This window comes from Pristiophorus japonicus, chromosome 11 (assembly GCF_044704955.1).
Source record: "Pristiophorus japonicus isolate sPriJap1 chromosome 11, sPriJap1.hap1, whole genome shotgun sequence".
NCBI lineage: Eukaryota > Metazoa > Chordata > Chondrichthyes > Pristiophoridae > Pristiophorus > Pristiophorus japonicus.
Genome location: NC_091987.1, coordinates 175,906,401 through 175,923,892, shown reverse-complemented (window position 1 = coordinate 175,923,892; position 17,492 = coordinate 175,906,401). Strand labels below are relative to the sequence as shown.

Below are 17,492 nucleotides of genomic sequence, written 5' to 3'. Positions count from 1 at the left end.
ACTGATGTACCATGACACCCAGGTCTCGTTGCACCTCCCCTTATCCTAATCTGCCACCATTCAGATAATATTCTGCCTTTGTATTTTTGCCCCAAAGTGGATACCCTCACATTTATCCGCATTATACTGCATCTGCCATGCATTTGCCCACTCATCTAACCTGTCCAAGTCACTCTGCAGCCTCTTAGCGTCCTCCTCACAGTTCACACCGCCACCTGCTCAGTTCTCGTAAATAAATAACCAAGTCACATGATTTTCTATGTTTCTATGATAGTAGGATGGTGTTGAGATCAATCAAAATGGGCTGTCTTATTGGACACAATGGCTTTTAACCTGTACCTGAATGCTATCTGTTCCTAGATTAAACAGTGCTCCAGTGAGAGGCTATGAAAAGGATGTTGGCAACAAAACAACTCTGAGGATCTTTTACCCTGAATCGGCAACTGAAGACCTCACTGTTGAAAACAGTCTCGACACGCTCTTTGTGATCATACCATTTAAGTCAGCTGATGTCAGATGGTTGAAGGCGATCGTGTACAATGAAGCAAGAGTAGGTATCCAGGGTTGGAATTGTACCGATTCCCAGCAGCCACATGCAGAGCTGGAGCCACTCAGGATTGCTCTGTGGTGTTCCTGTGCTGTGTTCATAGAGTGATTAAGTGTCGGAGAGTTATGTTCAGAAATTGAGGTGCTAAAACCCTTACCCGAATGTTCAGGTGCCAAACGACCATGTTGCATTGGATACCCAGCGCACTGCATCATGGATAATGTGGGATGAATTTACACCCACAGCGTGCCATGCAATGAGACCCTGACCTCAGCCAAGTTGGTAAGTGGAGGCCAGGTAACTCCCAGAGGCAGCAAGGAGGACCAATCAGAGGGCGAGTCATTCCACACCATTTCCATGCACCTCAGTGGGTAATCACAGCACATGGTTCTATGCAATGTGAATGAAGGAATTACCCAGCATCAATCACTAGTCTGCACTGAGATAGATGATCTCAGTAAGGCTGGGGATGTAGGGGTGAGGGGTGGGTGAAGCAAGCAATTAGCCTCAGTATTTCTGGACTGGTGAAGTGGAGATGCCCATTTGCAATGGATCCAGTAAAAGAAGGGCATCTTATACGTGGAATATTCGATCTCAGTATATACCTATCCCTCTCATTTTCAATCATTAAATCGTAGAACTTTTTAGGACAGAAGGAAGCTATTCAGAATATCGTGCCAGTGTTAGCTCCATGATGCAGCAATTTCCTCCAATCCCATTTGGTAGTATCACATGATACAACAACAACAACGTGTATTTATATAGCGACTTTAATGTAGTGAAATGCCCCAAGGCGCTTCACAGGAATATTATGAGATAAAGAAATTTGACAGCGAGCCGCATAAGGAGAAATTAGGGCAGGTGACCAAAAGCTTGTTCAAACAGATAGGTTTTAAGGAGCGTCTTGAAGTCTCATGGAATCCGGTCAAACATGGGCAAGGAAACCTCCTTCCAATTACCACCTACCTCCTTCCCTCAGCTGGTGAATCAGTACTCCTCTATGTTGAAAATCATGATGGCAGTATTGGTAGGAGTGACCACTGCACAGTCCTTGTGGAGACAAAGTCTTCACACTGAGGACACCCTCCATCGTGTTGTGTGGCACTACCACCGTGCTAAATGGGATAGGTTCAGAACAGATCTAGCAGCTCAAAACTGGTCATCCTTGAGGCGCTGTGGGCCATCAGCAGCAGCAGAATTGTATTCCACCACAATCTGTAACCTCATGGCCCGGCATATCCCTCACTCTACCATTACCATCAAGCCAGGACCAACCCTGGTTCAATGAGGAGGGCAGAAGAGCATGCCAGGAGCAGCACCAGGTGTACCTGAAACTGAGGTGCCAAACTGGGGAAGCTGTAACACAGGACTACATGCATGCTAAACAGCAGAAGCAGCATGCTATAGACAAAGTGAAGTGATCCACAACAAGCGGCTCAGATCAAAGCTCTGCAGTGCTGCCACATCCAGTCGAATGGTGGTGGACCATTAAACAACTAATGGGAGGAGGAGGCTCCTTGAATATCCCCCTCCTCAATGATGGTGGTACCCAGCATGTGAGTGCAAAGGACAAGGCTGAATTATTTGCAACCATCTTCAGCCATAAATGAACATTCCATTTCAACCTCCTCCTGAGGTCCCCACCATCACAGAAGCCAGTCTTCAGCCAATTTGATTCACTCCACGTGATATCAAGAAGCTGCTGAGCGCACTGGACACAGCAAAGGCTATGGGCCACAAAAACATCCCGGCTGTAGTGCTGAAGACTTGCGCTCTAGAACTAGCTGCACCTCTAGCCAAGCTGTTCCAGTACAGCTACAACACTGGCATCTACGCGACAATGTGGAATATTGCCCAGGTATGTCCTGTCCACAAAAAGCAGGACAAATCCAATTCAGCCAATTACCGCCCCATCAGTCTACTCTCAATCATCAGCAAAGTAATGGAAGGTGTCACCGACAGTGCTATCAAGTGGCACTTACTGACCAATAACCTGCTCACCGATGCCCAGTTTAGGTTCTTCCAGGACCATTCTGTTCCAGAGCTCATTACAGCCTCGATCCAAACATGGTCAAATGAGTGGAATTCCAGAGGTGAGGCAAGACTGACTGCCCTCGACATCAACGTGGCATTTCGCTGAGTTTGGTATCAAGAAACCCCAGTAAAACTGAAGTCAATGGGAATCAGGGAGAAAACTCTCTACTGGCTGGAGTCATACCTAGCACAAAAGAAGATGGTTGTGGTAGTCGGAGGCCAATCACCTCAGCCCCAGGACATCGCTGCAGGAGTTCCTCAGGGCAGTGTCCTAGGCCCAACCATCTTCAGCATGTCAGAAGTGGTGATGTTTGCTGATGATTACACAGTGCTCGGTTCCATTTGCAACTCCTCAGATAATGGAGCAGTCCATGCCCGCATGCAACAAGACCTGGACAACATTCAGGCTTGGCCCGATAAGTGGCAAGTAACATTCATGTCACACAATTGCCAGGCAATGACTATCTCCAACAAGCGAGAGTCTAACCACCGCCCCTTAACATTCAACAGCATTACCATCGCCGAATCCCCCACCGTCAACATTCTTTGGTCATCATTGACCAGAAACTTAACTGGACCATCCATATAAATACTGTGGCTACAAGAGCAGGTCAGAGGCTGGGTATTCTGAGGCGAGTGTCTCACCTCCTGACTCCCCAAAGCCTTTCCACCATCTACAAGACACAAGTCAGGCGTGTAATGGAATACTCTCCACTTGCCTAGATGAATGCAGGTCCAACAACACTCAAAAAGCTCATACCACTCAGGACAAAGCAACCCGCTTGCTTGGTACCCATCCACCACCTTAAACATTTACTCCTTCCTCCAGTTGCGCACCATGGCTACAGTGTGTAATATCTACAAGATGCATTGCAGTAACTCGGCAAGACTTCTTCAGCACCACCTCCCAAACCCATGACCTCTACCACCTAGAAAGTGCAGGGGCAGCAGGCGTATGGGAACACCACCACCTGCAAATTTCCCTCCAAGTCACACACCATCCTGACTTGGAAATATATCGCCGTTCCTTCATCGTCGCTGGGTCAAAATCCTGGAATTCCCCCCCTAACAGCACTGTGGGAGTACTGCAGCGGTTCAAGAAGGCAGCTCACTATCATCTTCTCGAGGGCAATTAGGGATGGCCAATAAATGCCGGTCTTGCCAGTGACGCTCAAATCCCAGGAACAAATTAAAAAAACAGCAGTAGTTACAGCAACAGCAACGGTAACTTGCATTTATAGAGTGCCTTTACTGTAATAAAATATCTTAAGGCGTTTCACAGGAGCATTATCAATCAAAATTTGACACCAAGGTGCATAAGGAGATATTAGGGCAGATGCTTGGTCAAAGGGTTAGGTTGTAAGGAGCTTCTTAAAGGAGGAAAGAGAGGCAGAAAGGGGGACAGTTGTAGAGAGGGAATTCCAGAGTTTAGGACCTTGGCAGATGAAGAAATGGCCCCCAGTGGTGGAGCGATTAAAATCGGAATGCCCTAGTGGCCAGAATTGGAAGAGCACAGACATCTCGGAGGGTTGTAAGGCTATAACAGCAGCAGCAACAACAATCGCAGCTACAATGAGATATAAATAAAGACTTGCATTTATATATCGGATTCACGATTAAAAGACGTCCAAAAACCCTTTACAGCCAATGAAGTACTTTTGAAGTGTAGGCACTGCTTTAAACTTGGAAATACTGCAGCGAATTTGTGCACAATAATGTTCCACAAAAAGCAATGTGATAATAAACAGATAATCTGTTTTAGTGGTGTTGCTCGAGGATAAATATTGACCAGGACACCACGGAGAACTCCCCAGCTTTTGTTGAAAATATTGCCATGGGATCTTTTACATCCACCTGAGAGGGCAGACGGGTCCTTGATTTAACGTCTCAGCTAGAATACATTGGAGCTTTCATCGCCCCCTTTTTTGCAGTAAGCGCTAACGGCGCGCAATTGTCTTTTCGTCCGTGGGCGGGTGGCGGCGACTCCTGGGCCAAATTGCTCCCGAGCGTTTGGGGGCGATTTGGAGTCTGCGCCGCGCCCCGCAATCTGCGACCCATCCGGCACACATCCGCCAATGACGTCATCGGCGTGCACACCGACCCCTCACCGCCCTGCGCCGACCCGTTTGTGTCCCGCGGAAGGAATTGCCTCGTGGGGACGCGAGACTGACGCCGGCCGATGTCCTCTGACATTCACCCGGGGTGGCCCTTAAAGGGGAAGCCGTGTGCGCCGTTTTTTTTTTGGCAGCTGTCTTTTCCGCCAGCCCAACAATGGAGGCCCTTGTCTCGACCGGGCCGCCATCAAGCAGGCACTCCTCTTTAGGTGTTGAGACACTGGCCTGGTCGAGATTGTCCCTGGTGGCCACCAAAGGCCCATGCCGAGTCTGCAGCGACACCTATCCCGACTTTCAGCTCGTAGCCTCTTGTCCCAACTTGAAAGCTGCTTTCCTAACTATGCCGTTGATTGAGGTGCCTTTTGTAAGAGTAGCTATGGATTGGGTGGGTCCTTTAGAGAAATCAGCTGGAGGTCACCAATACATCTCGGTAATAGTGGATTACACAAGCAAATATCCTGAGACCAGTCTGTTGAGTAATATTGCATGTAATTAGCTTTAATGGATGTATTCTCTCGAGTTGGGCTGTCAAAAGAAATTCTTACAGATTAAGTCACTCCATTTATGTTGAAAGTACGAGGGATTAGTAGAAACTATTTAAGCTGGAAAGGTGTGTACTCCCGCAGGCAGGGAGTTGGTGGAACAAGTGATTAGGACATTTGTACTACAGCAACAACTCATATTTCTATCACCTTTAATGTAGTAAAGCATCCCCAAGGCATTTCACAGGATCGTTGTCAAACAAAATTTGAAAACGAGTCACATAAGGAGATATTTGGGCAGGTGACCAAAAGCTTGGTGTAAGAGGTATCGGAGCCAAAATGCAGCCTCCCTAAAAGGCCTCATACCACCAGAAAGCGGTAGCCACGCGGCAGAGTCGAGTGACCGCCGCTCACAAAATTCCCCCCTAGGTGCTTTTTCCGGCGGTCCCCACTCCCGCCCCGCTGCTTCCGACCCCTCCCAAGGGCATCATCAAAGCCGCACCGCCGATCTCCCACACCTCCATCCAAATTCAGCTACAAAATTCTTCGGGCAGCCAAGCGGCACCCCTGACGGTGTTTTCTGTCGGTGCCCATTGTTCGCTGTGTGTGCGACATGGCGGTGCGGCGGCCATTCAAGGGGAGGGCGCACTGCCGCAGCCCACATTTTATTTTTTATTGTCGGACGACTGCCAGGTCGGGCCGACAGTGATGCCCCCGGGATCGGCCGGGCCGCCAACAGGCAGCCTGGCACCCCCTCTTGGGTGCCAAGCCGCTGGCCTGGCCGAAACCCTCCCTGGTGGCCCAGTGGACCGAACTAAAAGAATCACAGAGTTCACAGCGGCCGACCCGTTAAGTGAAAGGGAGAGACGCGGTGACGCACACGCGTCATGACATCATCAGCGCTACGCCAATGACTGACAGCGGGGGAGACTCTGTCCTGCCTCCACTTCCGCCCCTCTCGTGTGCTCACCGCCAAACTGCCACCCCCATTATGACCGACGTCCCATCTGCTTGGAAAATAATGACGAGCTGAATTTCGCGCAGAAGGCCACCTCATCCGCCGTGGCGGAGAAAACACATCCACAGCCGTAGGTGCGATCCGCTTCGGGCGGCGGTCAATTTCTACCCCCCTCTTTTCTAAGGAGCGTCTTAAAGAAGGAAAGAGAGTTGGAGAGGCAGAGAAGTTTTGGGACGGAATTCCAGAGCTTATGGCCTCAGCAACTGAAAGCACGGCCGCCAACGGTGGGGTGGAGCGAGTGGGATCGGACGAGGCCAGAATTAAGGGAGCGCAGATATTGCGGAGGGTTGTGGGGCTGGAGGAGGCTGCAGAGATAAGGAGGGGCGAAGCCATGGGGGGACTTGTAAACCAGGATGATCATCTTAAAGTCGAGTCATTGCCTAACTGGGAGCCAATCTAGGTCAGTGAGGACAGGGTGACGGGTGAGTCAGTGAGAACAGGTTTGTCTGTATCCAGATTTTATTGTTTATTTTAATATGCTCTCCTCAACTAGAATTATTTTCCACACCAGGTAAAGAAGGGATTCTGGAGGAATCCGGCCGCAGCAAAGAAATTGGACCCTTCTCGGGTGCGGATACTCAACAGCTTTTATATGTATCAAGCTGCGGTAATGTTACTGGAACAACCAAGCATGATTAAGACGGTAAGGATGTGTTTTGGTTTTGATCTACAGAGATTGTTGTTCAGTCTATTGGGAAGGTACTGCTGGAGAAACCCCAGTCTCCCAAAAACGGAGAGGTTATTAACAGCACAGGAAAGGTTGGTGTTATTTTCTTCTGCCTTTAAACAATTTGCAATGCTACAGCATCTTTAACCCAACAAAACATCACAAGGTGCTTCACAGGAGCGTATTCAGACAAAATGGTAAAGATTCCAGGAGAAAATCTTTACCCAGGGAATGGTTAGAATGTGGAACTTGTGACTGCATGAATTAGGTGAGACAAATAGCAGAGGTGCCTTTAAGGGAAAGTGAGATAAAAACATGAGGGAAAAAGGAGTAGAAGTCTATCCAGATAGGGTTAAATGGGGTAGGTTTGGCAGAGCCTAATGTGGAGCATCAACTCGGGCATAAATCATGTGGGCCGAATGGCCTGTTTCTGTAAATTCAATGTAATTCTATTCTATGTAAACCTTGACACCGAGACACATGAGGTAGTGGAACAGCTAAAACTTGATCAAAGAAGTAGGTTATTAAGCAGCGGCTTAAAGGAGGAGAGAGAGGTGGAGAGGTTTAGGATGGGAATTCCAGAGTTTAGAGCCTAGATAGCTGAAGGCACAGCTGGCAATTTGTGCACAGCAAGGTCCCACAAACAGCAATGTGATAATGACCAGATAATCTTTTTGCGTGATGTTAGTCAAGGGGTAAATATTGACCAGAACACTGGGAGAACTTCCCTGGTCTTGTTGAAAATAGTGCCATGAGATCTTTTACATCCAGCTGAGAGACAGGGCCTGAGTTTAAGGTCAGGAGGAACACTTTGATCTCCTTCCCCATGGCCAGTGTGAGGCAGGACGCGAGAGCACGAGGCTACACAGTATGCTGACCTCCCCAGGGTGCAAGGTATCACAGATTGCACCCACCTTGTCCTGCGGGGTCCTCATCACCAGCCTTGATTCTTCCCTAACAGAAAGGGATTCCCCTCCCTCAATGTGCAGCCCGTTTGCAACCCCAGGCATCACACCAGGCAGGTTTGTGCCCGGTATCCTGGCAGCAGCCATGATGCCTTTATCCTGCATCAGTCCTCCGTCCCATCCCGTATTCCAACTAAACCGTCAGGTTGCAGGCTGGCTGCTTGGCCACAAGTGATATCCCCTTCAGTCATAGCTCATGCCTCCTGTCAGGAGCACAGGCACAGACTAGGACTGGCTCGACACTGAGAGCCATGCTGCCACCAGAAATCTCATTGGGTAGATCATCAGCATCGAAAGCACAGCATGAAGAGAAAGGAGAGCGGGAGCTGTATCACCCACTCGTGCCCATCTCTGCCAGAGCTCTCGGAAAACATCCCATACAACAGCACTTCACGTAATCACCCCCCTCCCCACTGTACCCAGTCACACCAACCTTCTAATCACCCCCCTGCCCACTACACCCAGTCACACTAACCTTCTAATCACCCCCCTCCCCACTACACCCCGTCACGCTAACCTTCTAATCACCCCCCTCCCCACTAACCAACACTCACACCAACCTACTAATCAGCCCCCACCCACTACACCCCGTCACACCAACCTTCCAATCACCATACAAATGCCCTCCTTCAGTTCAGCACTCACTTGACTATAAATATTAACACCAAAATCAAATCCAGATAAAAAAACCTTACAGCAAGAATTCACTCCTTGATCGGGTAAGAGACAATTTGCAGAATTAAGAATCACCCTTGTGCAAACCCTTTGTGTTCTCGATTTCCTATCACTGCTCCGACAGCTTGGGAGGTGGAAGTCTGCTGAGCTTCCAGAGAGGGCATTTCAGGTGGCCGTGGCGAGTGAGCGCGAGCAGCTCTGGGCCTTGAGGGCCTGGCTGCAGACTGCATCACCTGGGCCTGGGCCAGGGCAGTGTGACCCCGCTGGCTGTGTGGCACTAACATGGGCACTGGCGGACAGTGTGGTGGGGGTGCAGGCATGCTGTCCTCCTGAGAGAGAAAATGAGTTTCGAGATGGTTTTGTAAAGTGGAGAGTGAAGAGGAAGTTTATGTTGGGGATGCCGGGAGAGAGGCCAAGGCAGATGAAGGCCCTGCTCACAAAGCTGGGACGAAGGGAAGAGAAAGTTGCACAAAACTCTAGAGTCAGAGGGCCAAAGGGCGCAGTATCCTATGGGCTTTGTTGATTGATGCTCCGTCACTGCTTGGGAATGCTGAGCTTCAGCTCTACGAGGATATCTCGGTCTCTTTCAAATTCATCCTCAGCGAATTCACCACCATTCGCCGAGTGTGTGTGTCTTCCTTCCTACGTGCAGCTCTTTACATTTGTGCATTTATATTTCATCTAATCGCAAAGAAGCTCCCATTGTCTCCTCCATTACTAAAGTTGCCTTCAGAAAGCCTGGATTCTTCTTTCATATCAAATAATTATTGTCCATTAATTGCTGCAAACAGGATATGGTAACGTAATGGATTTGCTTCATGGGTTCTTTGCTTAAGAATTCATAGCAACACATTGCTATTAAGAGTTAGTTGGTTTATTAGCAAAGGTTCAACAATCACACTACACATTACCAGTTCATCCACCAGGCTCACAACCACCTGCCTCATCATGGATCCCCCGAACCCAACTAGCTGGGGTTTTATTGAGTCTTGTGAACATCACGTGACTGGCTAAGCCACTCCCAACTCAACAGCTCGACCAACCTGTGAGCATACCCACCGGTGCACACATTGCAGCAACTGAGCAGTTATTGCACTGGACCAGAAATCCAGGTAAGTTGCTGTTGAGCTGAGTTCCTGCATTCAAATCCCGCAATAACAAATAGTGAAAGTGAATTCAATAAATCTGGTCATTTGTGGCTGGCACTGGAATAAATGACCATGAACACTGACAGAGCGTCATAAAAACCGAACTGCTTCACTAATGCCCTTCAGAGAAGGCAACCTGCCACTCCTACCTTGTGTGGCTTACACGTGACTCCAGTCACACACTAAGTGGTTGACTCTAATGCCCTCAGGGCAACTAAGGATGGGCAGTAAATACCACCTTGCCAGTGTAGCCCACATCCAAGGACAAATAAAATGAAACAGAAATGTGTCCAAGACTTCAGTACTACTCCCATACATTGGGCCGCAACTTCTGGTGAGGCCGCACCTGGAGTACTGCGTGCAGTTTTGGTCACCTTACTTAAGGAAGGATATACTAGCTTTGGAGGGGTACAGAGACGATTCACTAGGCTGATTCCGGAGATGAGGGGGTTACCTTATGATGATAGATTGAGTAGACTGGGTCTTTACTCGTTGGAGTTCAGAAGGATGAGCGGTGATCTTATAGAAACATTTAAAATAATGAAAGGGACAGACAAAATAGAGGCAGAGAGGTTGTTTCCACTGGTCAGGGAGACTAGAACTAGGAGGCACACCCTCAAAATACGGGGGAGCCAATTTAAAACCGAGTTGAAAATAAATTTTTTCTCCCAGAGGGTTGTGAATCTGTGGAATTCTCTGCCCAAGGAAGCAGTTGAGGCTAGCTCATTGAATGTATTCAAATCACAGATAGATTTTTAACCAATAAGAGAATTAAGGGTTATGGGGAGCGGGCGGGTAAGTGGAGCTGAGTCCACGGCCAGATCAGCCATGATCTTGTTGAATGGCAGAGCAGGCTCGAGGGGCTAGATGGCCTACTCCTGTTCCTAATTCTTATGTTCTTATGTTCTTATGTTCTCTCCATTGCAATGGTCTTGTCTCACTTTGTTTTATCCATATTATGATGGGGGTTGCGTAGCTGAACTTTCCCCGAATCTACAAATGTGCCCTCCTACATTATCTTCTTCCTCCGAACAGCCATATTGTCTTGAAGCCAAAACTTATCTCATTGATTGCTGCTTGTCCCTCCCCAGGACCACAAAACCTCTTTCCCTCGCTCAGTCCCTTATTCCTCATTCAATGCAGAAACTCGCAAACCCAGTCACCTCGTCATGCCTTAATGCTTGATTTTTTTAAACCTGTTCCTTCCCAGTGCTCTGCATTTACAGGCCTTTGCTCTATATTGGAGTTCCTTCATTTCAAAAAGTCTTTCCATCTCTTGGTGCCTCCACTCTCCTCACACCATGCCTTTCGTACTCACTTTGCCACTTGGACATTCCCTCGTTCTCTTTGGTCTCCTCTGTTCCCTCTCTCTCCCTCATACACTCTTTCCCATGTCATATTCTCACTCTGTTATGCCTTTAGCTTTGTTACATATTTCAATATAAATTTCTTTCTGCATCCACAGAGACAGTATCAGCCAACCACTGGGTTTTTAGCCATCACGGTGGGCCTGAACTATTGTGATGAAGTCCATGTTGCTGGATTTGGTTATCCATTAAATCAAAATGACGGACGGATTCATTATTTTGATGAACTAAGAATGAAGATGCTGTCCGTAAGTATCAGATGAAAACAATCCCTGTGCATGGTTTTATATCCTACCTTAAGGCTTGTGTTCTGAATTCTGGACCACTGCAGTTACCTTGTCACATTTAGTGACATCATAAGTCGTCTGAACATCTTAGGGCTAGAAATTCGATAGTGCCCCGTTTGGGGCGTTAACTTTTGAAATCTTGAAAATTTAGCGGCAGGTGCTAATGATTCTCAGCTTCCTGTAAATTGGCTGTTAGCGCTCCAGGAAAGAACTGTAGTGCTAAATCAAGCGCTAATGACCTCAGTAGGGCGCTACAGGGGCACTGCCAGCAGAGCGATAATGAATTTCCGGTGCAATGCAATTGGGAATCATCCTTCACACTGGCTCCTTCCAGCTCTTAAAGGGGAGGTTGCATCATCGTGCAGATCCTCATTATCATCATTGCTGGCTGTGAAGGCGACCTGCAACCAACTCAATCCCCTGATCGTAATGATCCCACTCCCAGGGAGAGAGCTTGTTTTTTCACCGACGTGTCATTAGAGGCATTGGTGGCGAGAGTGGAGCGAAGGAAGGCAGTGCAATTACCGGCCGCTGGTCGGATGCAATTGCCTTAGGTCTTCAGGGCAATGTGGAGGGAAGTGGCCCAGGGGGTCTCGGCCGGCAGTGTTGTCACACGCATCCTGTCACAGTGCCGGAAGACATTCAGCGACCTCAGTCGGGAGGTCAAGGTGAGTACATGATTCAAGAGGTCCTACATACCAGCATCTAAACCTCAGTCTGTACACACTACACAAAGCACTACCCCACCACCACTCACTCTCTAAGCATCTACACCTACTCAAACTCACATCCACAAATCACAACTTGCCTACAATTACAACTATTCAACTATGGCATGCATATCTCCCAAACACAGAGCTGGACTCTGAGTCACACACGCACGTTTCTCTTGAAGGCCAAGATGGCCCACAATAGGCGGGAGCAGCAGAGGACAGGCGGGAGTGATGCCCAGCTCCAGCAGCTCTCAGACCTGGAGGAGCGAGTGCTGCGGCTCATTGGGCAGCAGGTGGTGGGCATCGTGGCCGTCGGCAATGTCGACCCCGCTGGGGGCAACAACGGTATCTTCATCCCCTCTCCTTCTCTCATCCCACTTCTCCCTCACACCAGAAGTCTTTCTCACTACATAGCTCCTGAAACTGTCTGCATTCCTTGCCCCATCCCTGCCCTCACCTTAATGGAATCAGTAACCAGATGAGCAGCCTGTCCCTGAGCCGCCCAGTGAGGGTGAGGCGGGAGAAGAGGAGGAGGTCCCAAGCACTGCGTCACTGCATCTCTCACCCACAGGCACCACCTCAGAGACTGGCACTGCATGATCTTTAGAGGCCAGTTTACGAGAGGGTTCTGCACTGAGTGATGCACCAGGGACGAGCGAATTGTAGCACGGCCACGGGGAAAAGGTAGCTCGGAAGCCAGCTCCCTGGAGGGCGAGTTCGCATGCAAGTTCTGTTCCAAAGGACACAGATGAGGACCTCGATGGGGAGGCGTTCACAACAAGGGTGATGGCCATGCAGTCCGAGATAATAGGTGCAATGATAGCTGCAATGAGAGCCACTTGGCAATGGTAAGCAGTGTGGAGGAGTCCGTCTCCAACATTGCACAGAGCTCTGCGCACACCATGAAGCACACAGCACCCTGTATAAATGCAAGTCCATTCCTATCCTTCAGCTCAAGTAAGTGGACATCCATTCAGACAGGTCTTGCAGACTAGAGAGGGGCACAGATTCTCCTCCTGCACACTAGTGATTCTCCTTGTTACTCAAATGTTCATTTTCTGGTAGGAATAATGTTCATAATAAGGCAGAGCGGAACAATATCTCAGACTGTTATTCTACTTTGCCTCTATCTTTTTAACAACTCTCTTCAGAATCGATGACCGCCATTTACTGCAGCGGAATAGGTGGGTTCATCCACAGAGAAATCTCCTGGAGCCTAAGATTGGCTTTAGGATGGAGGTAGATGTTGGTGATGGAGCTGACGTTGGCACCTTTTATGGGTTGTGGGTTTGGGTGACTCCCATGGGTGCTCATACTCGACTCAGTTGCATGCACTGTGCTATCACTGGCACAGAGAGTTTTTGAGAACTGTGCCTCTCTCGATGGAAAAACGAATAAATAACATGGGTTCTGCCCAACTAAATGTCTTTCTAGGGTAGGAGTAATCTTGTATTTATTTCAAAACTATACCCATCTATTTGTATCTTATTTCCTCCTTTTTGTTATCAATTTATAACTAACTTACTTCAGGGAAACAGCTTTATGTTTTATTTATTCTTGGACAAGACCAGCATTTATTGCCCGTACCTAGTTGCCACGTGAGAGGGTGGCGGGCCTTCTTCGGGAACCGGTGTAGTCCGTGGTGAAGGGGCGGTAAAGCGTGAATAGTCAATATTGTGACTGCCACGTCGGCCCCACAATTACGCCCCCGGGTTCTTCCGGGCCACAAACAGGCAGCCTGGCACCCCCTCTTGGGCGCTAGGCCATTGGCCCGGCCGAAACCTTCCCTGGTGACCCAGTGGTTTTAAAATTGCCAAGGCTCTGCGCTTTAAGTGAAGGGGGGAGCCGTGGTGATGCGGCAGTCACTCCGCACCGCCCCAACTTGCGCCCCTCACATGTTGCCATCGCTGTGTATCTGCCACTTTAGTGTAGTCACTGCCCCCATTAAAAAATGGATTGGTTTTGTTATGTATTTAACCCTTTACAACCTGCATCACACGACCATCAGAGGGCCTAGCTGTTGGAGTCCCAAGGGATCCCAGCATCCCTTGGGAGCACTGTATATAAGGAGGCTACCCACGAGATACCTGTACTCTGGAATCTTAGTAAAGGAGATAAGGTCACACTTGCTCATTGTTCACAGTACTCAGTTTCATCCTTTATTATGAGCATATCAATTGGCGACGAGGTAACGAACAGCCGCGCGAAAATGCAAAGAACAGTTGGTATCCTGGAGAAGTTCTCAGAAGGGGACGATTGGGAAGCCTTCGTGGAGAGACTCGACCAATACTTTGTGGCCAACGAGCTGGAGGTGATGAGAACGCTGCGAAACGAAGGGCGATCCTCCCAACTGTCTGTGGGGCAACAACCTAGGGCCTCATGAAGAATCTTCTAACTCCGGTAAAACCAACAACTAAATTTGATGAAGAATTGTGTACGCTGGTCCGGAAGCACCTAAATCCTGAAGTAAGCATTTTGGCGGCGAGATATCGGTTCTACACGTGTCAACGGTCGGAGGGCAGGAAGTGGCGAGCTACGTCGCCGAACTAAAGCGCCTCGCAGGACATCACGAATTTGAGGGATTCCTAAAACAAATGCTTAGAGACTTTTTTGTATTGGACATTGGCCATGGGGTAATCCTTCGCAAACTGTTGATTGTTGAAACTACGAATCTAAGCAAAGCCATAACGATAGCCCAAGCATTTATGTCCACCAGCGACAACACCAAACAGATTTTGACCAGTACTGTGCACAAAGTAACATCATTTTCTAGCAGGAATATACAGGGCAGAACGTACACACTGGCTGCTGCTGCACGACCTCAGATGACCCAGAGTCTGCCATCAATCTTAATGCGAGGCAGTTAACACCTTATTGGCGGTGTCCAGGAACGACCGCAGCTCCGTCACGTTCTGTGGTCTTGGCGCGTTCTTGATGGCCTCTGTCTTGGCGTTGGTGGGTCTGATGCCGTCTGCTGTGATGATTCTTCCCAAGAACTCGACCTCCTGCGCCAGGAAAACACACTTCGAGCGCTTCAACCTGAGCCCCATGCAGTCCAACTAAGAACCTCTTCCAGGTTCTTCAAGTGCTCAATGGTGTCCCGACCTGTAACCAGTATGTCGTCCTGGAAAACCATGGTGCGAGGAACCACGGCGCAGGCTCTCCATGTTCCGTTGGAAGATTGCCACGGCCGACCGAATCCAGAACAGGCATCTGTTATAGATCTTTGTACGTGTTGATGCAGGTGAGACCTTTCGAAGATTCCTCCAGCTCCTGCGTCATGTAGGCTGAAGCCAGGTCCAGCTTGGTGAACGTCTTCCCTCCAGCCAGGGTCACAAATAGGTCATCTGCCTTGGGTAGCGGGTACTGGTCCTGTAGCGAAAAACGGTTAATCGTTACTTTATAGTCCCCACAAATTCTGACCGTGCCGTCCTCTTTATGTACCGGGACAATCGGACTGGCCCACTCATTGAATTCCACCGGCGTGATGATGCCTTCTCGCTGCAGCCTGTCCAGCTCAATTTCCACTTTCTCACGCATCATATATGGTACCGCCCGTACCTTGTGGTGGATGGGTCATGTACCGGGAACCAAATGGATCTGCACTTTTTCCCCTGAGAAGCTTCCAATGCTTGTCTCGAACAACAGTGGAAACTTTCTCAGAACCTGGGCCCATGAGGCGTTGTCGATGGACAAAAGCGCTCGGATGGCATCCTAGTTCCAGCGGATTTTTCCCAGCCAGCTTCTGCCAAACAATTCACAGCGGGAGTTCGTGTACTGCTCCATCATAGGAGACTTTGTCTTCTGCACTGTCAATTACAGGGATTAGTTCCTTGGTGTAAGTCCTTAGTTTGGTGTGAATGGGGCTGAGCTTGGGCCTGTGTGCCTTTTTGCCCCACAGTCTGTTGAAGGCCTTTTTACTCATTATGGACTGACTCGCACTCTTGTCCAGTTCCATAGATACTGGAATTCCATTCAGTTCAACTTTCAACATTAATGGTGGACATTTCGTGGTGAATGTGTGTACCCCGTACACTTCTGCCTCCTTGGTACGAGTCTCCAATTCAGCCTGATCCACAGTGGATCGATCTTCCTCTGCAACGTGGTGGTTTGCAGGGTTTGCAGCTCGCCTGCACATTAGCTGGAGGTGTCCCAGTATTCTGCAACCGTTGCACGCATAGTGCTTGAAGCGGCATTGAGGAGGTAAGTGGTTTATACCGACCTCTTGGACCCTGCGTCCCCAACTAACCCACACCCCCCATGAGGATTCCAATCGTCTTCCCAGGCCTGCGATCCCCACAACGAGAGCTTCTCCCCCTCACTCCCCCACCCCCACTCCCCCACCCCAACCTTCCTCCACCTCTACCCCCACGACACACCCCCCACACCACCCTCCCAACCCCCCCACTCTTGCCCCCACCCCACCTCCCACCCACTCCGACACCTCACCCCCCAACACCCCCACCCACCCCACCCCACCCCCCACCAAGGATGCTGAGGCTGGCCACAATCCTCTGGCGGACGGCCCGGATCCTCCCCCCTCTCCTCCACCACCCCCCCACCCCCGCTGATCCCCAGCATAGCCCCCACCCACACGATTCCCGATCCTCCCCTGCTGATCTGTGACCTCCACCCCATGATTCCAAACCGAGGCAGCCAATTCTCACCCCCGCCCCCCCCTCATGATCTCTCCCCCGAACCATCTCCTCACTCCCTCACCACATCTGCAGACGTGCCGCCCGCAGCCAGCCAGCCTCTCAATCTGATTGGCTGTGGGTGGGAATCCGAGGCCTCACATGCAAATCAGACCCTGACAGTAAAGTCTGCCTCGGAGGCCCCTCGCTCCCAACCCCACCCACCTGGGCAAAATTTCGGCTGCAGACTGTAGGGCCTAGGCAGCTGATGGCAGAGCCGCTAATGGCTGCAAATAGGGAGAGACATACACAAACGGAACAGAGACTTGGCTGGGGAGGAGTTAGTTGTGGGCTGCAGGAAGTTACAGGGATAGGGAGGGGAATTCCCATGGAGGGAGATAAACACGAGGATGAGAATTTGAAATGTGAAGCATTAGGGTTCTGTGAGCCAATGTAGGTTGGCAGACCAGGGGTGATGGGTGACTGGGACGGTGCAGGGTAGGATGTGGGCAGCACAGTTTTGGATAAATCAACATTCATGGAGGATGGAAGGCTGTCCAGGAGAGCACTGGAATCATAGAGTATCATGCTGCACAGAAGGAGGCACTTTGGCTCATCCTGTCTGTGCTGGCTCTTTGAAAGAGTGATTCAATCCTACTCCCCTACATTGTACATTCTGCATAGACGGAGAGCAAGTTCATCTGAACCTTCTTATTCAAAATCGCGTTCAGGTTTAAACCTATTACTGCCCAGTGCTCTACCTGGCAGTAAAGTAACTGCAAGGCAGCTGACCATCAGGGGGAAGCCGAGTCAACGTTGGGATGAATTGTCGATACAATCG

General features: G+C 49.6%; 1 protein-coding gene across 13 annotated transcripts in view; it reads left to right on the top strand.

The window, feature by feature from the left end:
* The window catches only part of LOC139276378 (CMP-N-acetylneuraminate-beta-galactosamide-alpha-2,3-sialyltransferase 4-like), a 280,344-nt gene that overhangs the window by 207,501 nt on the left and 55,351 nt on the right, over nt 1-17,492 (top strand). For 10 of the 13 annotated variants that reach the window (XM_070894275.1, XM_070894269.1, XM_070894270.1 and 7 more), the window contains 3 exons: nt 361-550; nt 6,707-6,838; nt 11,116-11,265. In XM_070894275.1, coding sequence (XP_070750376.1) covers nt 361-550; nt 6,707-6,838; nt 11,116-11,265 — 472 coding nt within the window. Of the gene's footprint in view, nt 1-360; nt 551-6,706; nt 6,839-6,868; nt 6,955-11,115; nt 11,266-17,492 lie in introns of those variants that run through there. The other 3 variants (XM_070894278.1, XM_070894279.1, XM_070894283.1) reach the window with 2 other exon arrangements.